General features: G+C 41.0%; 1 protein-coding gene across 1 annotated transcript; it reads left to right on the plus strand.

The window, feature by feature from the left end:
* The first annotated feature begins 8,500 nt into the window (after positions 1 to 8,500).
* LOC126634195 (probable glycerol-3-phosphate acyltransferase 3) lies at positions 8,501 to 10,836 on the plus strand. Its single transcript, XM_050304687.1, has 2 exons — positions 8,501 to 9,368; positions 9,773 to 10,836. Exons 1-2 carry the CDS (start codon positions 8,631 to 8,633, stop codon positions 10,655 to 10,657), a joined length of 1,623 nt encoding a protein of 540 aa, XP_050160644.1. The 5' UTR covers positions 8,501 to 8,630; the 3' UTR covers positions 10,658 to 10,836.

Here is a 10,836-nt window from a genome sequence, read left to right on the forward strand (position 1 = left end):
ATCCAACTACCAGGGATTAAGAGCAGGCCGAGTTCTTACTACCTTGGACGGTTTGATGCTCAAGCAGGCGATCACTTTAAGCTTCAAGTTGTCAAACAATGAAGTAGAGTATGAGCTCCACTTGCAGGTCTCTAATTAGCGAAAGATCTAGCAGTAAAAAAGCTCGTGATTTATTCTAATTCCCAGCTGATCACAACCAAACCTTAGGGGAGTACGCCACGAAGCATCCAAATATGGCCCAATAGCTCGAGAAGGTACGAGAACATCTAGCGATGTTCCAGGCGTACACACTCATTCAGGTTCCATGAGCACAAAATGCCCACATAGAAGCACTACCAGGCCTAGGCTCTGTTTTAAACCATCAACTTAGGCGCTCCATCCCAGTCGAGTACTTAGAAAAACCGAGCATAGATGAGGAATCAACAATAGAGATGGCACAAATCAACACAACTCCAAGTTAGCAAGATCCCATCATCGACTACATAGTCAACGGAACACTCCCCACAGATAGAATAGAGTCCAAAAAGCTTTAGATGAAGGCAACACGCTACTACATGTGAAACGACATACTCGTTCGAAGATCTTTTTCAGGATCACATCTCTGTTGCCTATCATCTCCCGACGACCTAAAGATTCTTAGCTCAATCCATAAAAGTGTCTGTGGAAACCATTCTGGAGGTCGCTCATTGGCATAAAAAGCTCTTAATGCTGCCTATTACTAACCAACCATGCATCAAGACACCAAGGAGTATGTACAAAGGTGCGACATCTGCAACGTTTCAAGCCTGTGCCGTATTTTCTGCCATCGAACTCCACCTGCAGACGAGCCCTTGACCATTCATGCAGTGGGTGATTGACCTGGTAGGACCAATGTCGTCTGCCACTGAGGGCATATGCATGATGATCGTACCAACTTACTACTTCACAAAATGGGTCGAAGCTGAATCTATGACTATAACTACCCAGATGGACATAGAGCACTTCATATGGAAAAACATCATTTACCACTTCGGCATCTCGCACTTTATCGTTACCGATAATGGTCCGTAGTTCATGGGTAAAGACTTGGCAAATTTCTTAAAAATTATGGCATCAAGAAGCACATGTCCATGCCTCGGTATCCGTAGGGTAATGGGCACGCCGAGGCGTCCAACAAGATCATCCTCGATTGCCATAAGGAGTCTCTCTCAGATAAGAAGGGCAAATGGCCAAACAAGCTCCCCGGTGTTCTATAGGCGTATCACACCACTAAGAGATGAATAACCGGCGAAACTTCATTCTCCCTAGCGTATGGCTCTAAGATGATCATTCCTCCTAACATCGTGGTGCCAAACATCAGCACTGTACTGACAAATTTCGAGCAGAACGAGAAGGTGATAGCCACAAACTTAGACTTGGCAAAGGAAGAGCCTGAGAAGGTTATCACTCGTATTGCGGCCTATTAGTAGCAGCTGCTATAACAAGAGGGCGAAGATCCGACAATTCCATCCAAGTGACTTAGTTCTCAGAAAAGCCTTCATCATCGTCCGTCGGAAAAGCTCGAAAAAGATGGCTCCCATCTGGGAAGGTTCGTACAAGATCAGCCGAGTAGGCGAAAATGGTAGCTACACCTTTACTACTATGAATGACAAAGAGATCGACTAGCAGTGGAATGCCTACAATTTGAGAAAATACTACATGTAACCTCCCACCATTCCTTAGATCCCATTCAAGATAAATAAAGTTCGAAAACTCAAGTAGCTCAACGAACAAGACCTCGCATGTTGAGGATTATCAATTGTTATGCCATTATTGCCTATCAGCAAAGTTAATAAATTTCTCTATTTTCAATGAAGATTGAAGGAATTATTCATAAGCTTGGGCCAAATGAATAAACAAACTGACCATCCCTGTACAAGCAGAAGATGCATCTGCCCTTACAGACATGTGGTGTGTTCTCTAGTTAGGAGATGGTAAACTAATCCGAAATATCTATACGTGAATGCAGCGACTACCTGAGCTAGACGAGTCCAGAATTGGCCAAAATAGTCATTCTCCTAGAATAGACTTAGCCGACTGAAGGATTCAATTTCGCAGGATCCCGGGTCTCTAACCAGAAGAGACGTTAAGTGCAGGATTCCTGCCCATGAAAGAGTTCGTGTGACTAGATGGTTCATCCTCGATGTGCAAGTCTTCATAAACATAGCTTGGTTTTAAAGTGTTACACTGTTAGTTAAGCCAACCGTGGAATCAAGTTACAACTCGGAAGGATAAGGCCTTTGAGGTGCGATTTTACCTACATCTTATGCCTAAAATGCATCCGAGAGCCAGGGATGACATTTTAAGTGGTCATACTGGTCGTCTGCTTATGTAAGTAAGACGTTCGGCCAACGACATCCTAAAGCAAACCGTAAGCTGAGACTAAAGCCTAAAATGACAACGTGGGATCGACTGCTCCATTGAAAGTAGCTAATCCAACCGTCCATCCTACGACAAAGTTTTGCAAGTCGCCTGAAGCAGGCAAGGCTCTCGAAGACCTGAAGCTGAAACTAAAACCTAAGTGACAACGTGGGATCGACTACTTCGTTGAAGCAGCTCACCCAGCCGCCCGTTCTACGGTAAAGTTTCACAAAAGACATGGCAAAATAGAATGATTGAAGCCAAGCAAGGAAAACTGTTTATTAAATTTCTAGCAAGTTCATAAACCGGCTTGAAGGCCATCAAAGTTCGAATAAAGTAGAACGAAAAGGAAAAGAAGAAAAAACGTAAGTGTAAGAAAAAAGACTACTCATTTGGTAGCCTGCGCAATCACTAGTTCCTCGATTGCCACACCTTCAGTAACAACGTCGCTCTTAGCAGCCAAAACTTTCATTAGCTCATCCTCAGCCGCCCCTGCCTGGACTGCCTGACCCTCAACTACTCCACCAAAGGTAGACTCAAACGAGAAATCAAGTATATCAGCTAGAGAAATAAAGAAAGTCTCGAAGTCATTCTCTGAAAACTCATAATTCGACGGCCTGCCCCTGAAGATGGTCTACATAGTCGAGCTTATAGAAATCGGCATGACAAGAAGCAAGCGGCATTTCGTGACCGGCTTTCTCATTTTTCAGATCCTCCCTAGGAACTCATTGAAAGAGCTTAGTGTGAGCACCTTACATCTTATCCAGTTCATTTATCAGATTTTCGCTAGTAGACAATGCACCTTGCAAATCCACTTCCTTAAACGTAAGCTTACTGGTTACTTCCTTGAGACGAGACACTTCATCATACATGAAGACAAGCTCCTTGTCCTTGGCAAAACAAGTAGATCGTAGCTATGAATTGACATGCTCAAGGTCCTTAACCACCATAGAAACACAACTGATTTCCTTATCTGCAACTTCTAACATCGCATAAGTTGCACTAAGCTTAGCCTTCAAATGGGTGACCTCTTGATGAGCGGTCTTCAGCTGCATATAAGTAGGGGTAGAGACATCAGACCCCTTAAAAAAGGTGAGTTCAGATTCGAGCTTCTTGATATTTTTTAGTAACCGAGCGATGAGCCATCAACACCACTTTGGCATCTTTAACACACTTGACAGCATCTTGATCAACGCGTATAGACTCAGCTGCCAGGATTAAAGTCTTATGCATTGTAGCAATCAGGGAAGACTTTATCGAGTAGGCAGGATGCTTCGCAAAAGAGTATGAGCGGATGACAACTTTCCCAACACTGTTAATGAATTTGGCGCATTCATCAACGTCCTTAAGTAAGTCAACCTTCAGCAATGCACAAACCTTAAGAAATTCTCCAGCCACAGACTCGGTGGATCTCTCACAACTGCCCGTGCGAGCAGATTTCCCTTAGCAGACAAAACAGTCGAAACAGAAAGATAAACAAGCCAATGCGCCATCTTAACAGCAGAATCCACATTCCCGCTCTTCATAGCAGCGAGCTTCTCAGAACTTGAACCAGACTTAGCTCTCGACGCACGCTTCAACACAAACCAAGACACCAGAGGCACCACCGAACTTTTTTGCTGGGCAATCCTCTCAGCAATGTTCATGGCCACCTTCGGAGTAGCAGGTTTCACAAGCTCAAACTCAACAGACTTTTTCGTCCCCTTTGGAGAAGTCAAATCAATCACAAGCTTCTTAGTAGTTGAGGAGCCCTCGCGAGCAATAGAAGAAGTCCTTGGCTTCTTCTCGGCCGAATGCTCACAAGAAGGTAAGGAATATCTCTTATTTCCACCCTTATTACCAGCAGGCTCTATAGCAACGATCGGACGAGCAATCGCCTCATCCTTTATCCACTTTATTTCTTCATTCGGAAGCAGCCTACCTTTCTCCAGATGAAGAGGGTTGCGCAGCCAGCGCCACTCACGGTACTCAGCAAGAATGCCCAAGGCGATGTGGACTTTCTTCATGTCCGTCGAAGTTCTTAGAGTTGAGCCAAATTTTGAATCTACACAGAGTAAAAAGGATAATCAGTAACTGAAGTCATGGAGCAGCTTAACAAAAATTCAAGCAGGCCAGGAATGATGTAGTTCACTTACCACCAATAAAGACAGTCAGAACGTGCAGCTTAGGAGATAAGTCAAACTCCCAATCTCCATTTATCTCCAAGGTGTCCCTCGCCCACTCATGATCACCTTTGCAAGGAGCATCGAGCAACCTATGGCGATATCTTAGCTGTCCCACGCCTTCCTTGTGGCTGATCTCAAAGAAGTACCATAACTCATTTATGGTTAAGCCAAGATCAAAAAACCTGCTCAAGTTTAAGAATCCCACCATCGCATGAATTGCATTCGGGGAGCATTGAGCAGGTTCGCATCTCATGGAGCAAATCACCTCCTAAAAAAGACATGGCATGGGAAAACTAAATCCCAACACAAAGTAATACGGGTGGAATTTGATAGCCCTCTTCCTAGCAGTGGCGCCTTTGCCGCATGGTTCATGGCCGCTATCATCCTTCATTCACTTGACTCGAACCCCTGACGGAATTGCATGCTTGTACATTTCCAGAAAATCCTGAAATAGCTCGTCAGAATTGATCTTGACATATGCAACCTTGAAGTAACGCACCTTGTCGGAAGAACCGCACTGGCAGTACAAAGATGGAAGATATTTGTCATTTTTGCGATCGAAGGAAGACATCTCAAAGTCTCTGCAAAAGATATGAAGAAAAATATTTAGAAGGCAGCTCGCAATAAGAGAAACAAAAATAAACTAAAATAAAAGGACCGCAGAGCCTAGCGCCCCAGCACCAGGCTCTACGGTCTAGCACACTCTCTTTCTCCTTAAGTGCGAGCCCAAACCGCATGAGACCAGCAGCCAACCATGCCCCATGGCCCAGGACTCGGCTCTCCCTCTCTCACATAGCATGGCCTGAAGGCCTTTGGTCATCCATGCATATGGCCCAGCTGCTTAGCCCAGCACAAAATGAGGTCCGCGTCTCCTTCCTCTCTCCTCCATCGAGCCCAGCGTGCACCACAAAAGGCCCAAGGCTTTTCGACCCAACATACTAGCTAGAGAGACCCGTCTCATACTGGTCTCCCTCTTCCTTTCGCCCATCATAGTAGGCTCGACCTTGTTCTGCCATGCTTGGCCCATGCCAAGCTCAACCTAGCGCCCTAGCCATCTCGGCCTAAGCTGAACAGATCACCTGGCCCACGCTAACCGGTTCCCACGCCGCACCACCATTTGCACTAGCTGCACCGTGGCACCCTGCCACGTGTTTCACACAACCTCGGCCCCCGCCGAGCCAATCTTTCAAGTCTCAAGACTACCAAAAAATTCAAGAAGAAGAAAATTCAAATTTTTCTTACCTTGATGCAGCACATAGAAGAAGAACTACAACGAGAAACGACTCTTTGCAAGGGCAAGAGAAGAAGAAAGTTAGGGGAGGGGGAAGAAAAATTTCCTCTGGCTTCTCTTCCTTGTTGGAATGATGATTGTTCTCCAAATTTATTTAATCTCCTGTTTAAGGTAGAATTAAATAGGTATTGGGGACAATTGGTTTCCTTTTCCTAGAAGAAGTCTATCTCCAAATCAAGAAAGAAGATCAAGTTCAAAAACAACTTTACAAGCCTAAGTAGCTTGAGATTTCTACATATATTACCCTTTTCTTGCATTCAGTCCAGTAGGTGTGGGGGCATTTGTGGAGCCTAAAATAATCCCAAAAATTATAGAGGTGACACATGGACTTTTGCCCAAGAAAGACAAGATTGCCCTCAATAAATGGGCATGCTTCTCAGATGCTCCCACGCGCAGCTCACACCCCTGAATGTCCCAGCAGCTGAATATGACTACCCACAACTCACCTGACGTTGGCAAGGAAAAGTCAAAGTATTAAAGATAAAGATTAACTACCCCAATCCTATCTTTAATACATTCCCAATTGAAGATTGACTCCAATCAAGTAAGTAATCCCAATTTAAATTAATTAGGAATAATTACTCCATTATCTCAAGTTATTATTTCCTATTTAATATCTTGAGAATATTTCTCCATAAATCTTGGTCAATAGGATGCCGCCACGTGTAGGGTAAAACCCTAACACTATGGCTGGCCCTATCCCTATAAATACCCCATATTCTTCCAAATTTGAAGAGTTTTTGCTACCCTAAAAACGTCCTAAACACTTTACTCTTTCAGAAAAACTAACTTAGGCATCAAAGATCCATTGGCCTAACCCCCCCCCCCAACCTCGTGCGCGCGTGAGGCTTAGGTCCTTGATCAAAGGTGTTAATTGTTTTGCAGATGCATTTTCGTCAAGATTGAAGACGGCGGAAATTTGCTTCGACATGCGTCACCAATAAGAATAAGCACATTTATCAACGTGTAAGTAATAAACCAATTATCAACTTCCATATCCTTTAGTTTTCAAAACTTTGTTTACAAATTTTAGTCTCTCTAACATTACTTTTCTCTTCTTTTTTTTCATGTTTAGTACATTTCATTGTCATTTAATCGATTCCATCAAATTTACTATTCCAATGTAAATGATCGTATACTAATACTTATTGTATATAAATTGAAAATTGTTATAAAGGGAGTAGAATCTATCAAGCCAAATTTTCCAACAACATATGCCATAGTGGTTTAAAGTGGTAAGGTTTTCCACAGTAGTTTAAGTGAATGTAATACTTATATATAAAATTCAAGCATCTTGAATTTGATACTTATAACATTATTGTGATATTAGTATGAGTTTGGTATATTAGTATTACACTCATGAATTCAATATATTAAACTTATGAGTGTGATATATTGAACTCATGAATCCAGTTTATTAGTATCAAACTCAAATTTTCCGACCCACTGTAGGAGTATGAATTTTATGTGACTTCAATACATTGGTATCACACCCATTTTTTCCTGCCTATTGTGAAATGCATAAGGCCTAATAATTTGTATTGTTCCTTTTATCTTAATTAGTTACAAAAGTTAAACAAAAAAGAAAGTGACTAAAATACCCTTTGGGTGGAGAGATTTTTCAGTGTGATCGGAACACTGAGGCAGTATGCCACATATCATTATATAATTAGAGAAAAATTTTCTTTTAAAGTGTCCTTCCAATTTTATAATGATATGTGATATATCGCCCGGTGTTTCGAAACACGGAAAAATCTCTCCTTTTGGTGGGTAGTCATATTCTCTGTTTATTATTGTTAGTTGATATACCTCATTTCTAGAGGTTCGTAGAATGCAAGAATCACTAATAATAATCACTTACTGCCTTTCATAATTGTTCATAACATTTAACAAAGAAAAACAAATTGTATACATTACATATATTGAAATACATGCATATTACCAGCCACATAAACACCAATCATATTTACTAACTCTTGCTTAAATAACACTTTTCTCTTTTAATGGTAGAAGTAGAAGATGTTCGATATTCGCAAGTACGACATTTTCTTAATTACTATCGTTTGAATCTTCTGTGAAATAAACATGCAAAATAACAATTTAATTAAACAAATTTTATATTTGCAAGTATGATATTTTGTTAGTAACAATTTTATTATTGCTAAGCTCATTGTGAAATTTAGACCACTCTCTCACCATTAATGTAAATAATATCGTTTATTAAAAAAAATACTCAATATTAAAAGTATTATATTACTTTATACTAAAAGTATTATATTACTTTATACTAAAAGAAGTGGGAGAATATGAATCCGGATTGCAATAGAAGAGGTAAGTGTATAATTAACATTAGAAATTCATAGGATCGCTAAAAAAGAACCACGATATAATTAGTCGATATTACTTTGAACGTAAATAGAGATGATAGATCTTATGAATTATTTGAAATCTTTTTAATTAAATAGCAAAATCAGAAAAAATAGATTTTGTTTCTGTTTTTGTTTTACTTTATAGAATTTATTATCTTTCAAGGGTCAACATTGACCACGCAAGCAAGTTGCTTGCCGAAAAGATTAGCCTCATAGCCAGATCTGGCACACGGCAGAGCCGACATAATTCTTATTTAAATGTATTTTTGACGTGAGCATTATCGTGATAAAAGTGGAGCCGGAGGGAATGAAATACATCTCCAACCATATAAAACTACGTAAATCCGGCTCTAAAAGACACACAACATAGCCTAACTTGTACGACTTGCAGCATTGGGTTGGAGAAAACGTATTATTCTTCTAAAAATGCCCAAGGCCTTTTTCTTGAAGCCGTTTTTCTTTTTATATCGCATTTTCTTTCGGAAACTCAGAGGTTTCTCCAAAAGTGTGAGCAGCAACAGCCATGCAACCAGCCTATCATCAAGCCAGTCTAAAAATCAGAAGTCGTTCGGTTCTTTTCACTCCCAAAGATCAAACCTCACAAACCAAACTCTGATCGTCTTCGACGTCGAAGGAGCTCTGCTGAAAGCATCTTGTTTGTTTAATTACTTCATGCTCGTGGCTTTTGAAGCTGGAGGTTTCGTAAGGGCACTCGTTCTTTTCCTTTTATGGCCTATCATATTTCTCGTCGGTGACAAATTAGGGTTGAAAATAATGGTGATGGTCTGCTTCTTTGGTGTTAAGAAAGACAGCTTTAGAGTTGGCACAGCTGTTTTGCCTAAGTTCTTCTTGGAAGACGTTGGGTTGGAAGCCTTTGAGGTGCTTCAAAGAGGTGCAAAGAAAATTGCTGTTAGTAAGCTACCACAAGTAATGATTGAGAGCTTCTTAAAAGACTACTTGGAGATCGATATGGTGGTTGGGAAGGAGTTAAAGGTGTATGGTGGATACTTTTTGGGTATCATGGAAGAAGAGGAGAATAGAAATATTGTTTCGCCGCTTTTGGAAGAACTAGAACTTGGTGGACATGATAGCATGGCCTTTGATACAATTGGTATCTCTGCCTCCAACAAATTTCGCTATCACCAATTATTCTCTTATTGCAAGGTACTTCCTTTATTCAATTTTCACTCGGGTTTAAGTAGTTAAACAAGGGTACATTGTTTACTTTCCTTTAATTATATATTAAAAATTTGAAACTCCATGCTGGATAAGATATCGTATAAAACAATTTTCATATATATTAAATAGATTTGGTTTAAGTTAATCATTCTTCTATATTTTGGTATAAGTTCATGGACATATCATTTTCCAACATAGGTCAATAATTGTGTGTGTCTAATTTGCATTATTAAAAATATTGGGAGAAATGGTTTGGTCCATGTAGCCTTTTCTGTTTCTTCTTTGATTGTGATTTGGTTTTATGTTTAATTAATTTTTGCTAGAAAACTAAATTGTTGCAATATTTTCTGTCTCTTGGCCTGAAAAATTGTTGCAACTTGCACGTACAGGAAGTTTATCTAGTGGCAGACTCAGATAAGAGGAGCTGGAAGAACCTACCCAGAGACAGATACCCAAAGAAGCTCGTTTTCCATGATGGTCGATTAGCTCTCACACCAACCCCACTTGAAACCCTGGCAATATTAATGTGGGCACCACTAGGGATAGCCGTAGCAATCTTCAGAATCATCGTTGGCATATCGCTGCCTTACGACGTGTCGTTCCCTCTGCTAGTTTTCAGTGGTCTGCAACTGACTGTGGGTGCTCCTAAACTCCGGAAACAAACCCCTCCAATGGACAAGCGTAGAGGTGTGCTTTACGTTTGTAACCATAGAACCCTGCTAGACCCGCTCTACCTTTGCTTCGCATTGAAGAAAAACCTACACGCAGTAACGTACAGCCTAAGCAAGATGTCTGAGATCCTCTCACCAATCAAGACCGTCCGATTAACAAGAAATCGCCATCAAGACGGAAAGATGATGGAGAAGTTGTTGAATCAAGGGGACGTCGTTGTCTGCCCCGAAGGAACGACATGTCGTGAACCTTACCTCCTTAGGTTTAGTCCCTTATTTTCAGAAATTAGTGACGAAATAATTCCCATTGCAATCACCACCCACGTCAGCATGTTCCATGGCACAACTGCCGGCGGGCTCAAGTGCCTGGACCCACTTTTCTTCACCATGAACCCCTCACCGATCTACACCATTCAGTTGCTGGAGAAGGTATCTGGGCTGTCCACCTGTTGTGATGGGGATAGATCAAGCTTTGATGTTGCTAATTACGTGCAAGGTGAGATTGGTAAGGCATTAGGGTTTGAAAGCACCAAGCTTACAAGGAGAGATAAATACTTGATTTTAGCCGGAAACGAAGGTATTGCTTCCAAATGTACATTTTAAATCCTGAGCAATGCCAGAGGGCCGTTATTTCAGACTACATTCAAGTGAACCACATTGAAACTTCGAAAGTGAAATTGACTTGTTACCCTTGTGTCCATTTAATTCTTTGCTTTGCTTTCAAGCTAATGTAGTATTATTGATTGATGATACAATTAAGTATAGACTAGGGTTTTCCTTTA

Source organism: Malus sylvestris, chromosome 9, assembly GCF_916048215.2.
Source record: "Malus sylvestris chromosome 9, drMalSylv7.2, whole genome shotgun sequence".
Taxonomy (NCBI): domain Eukaryota; kingdom Viridiplantae; phylum Streptophyta; class Magnoliopsida; order Rosales; family Rosaceae; genus Malus; species Malus sylvestris.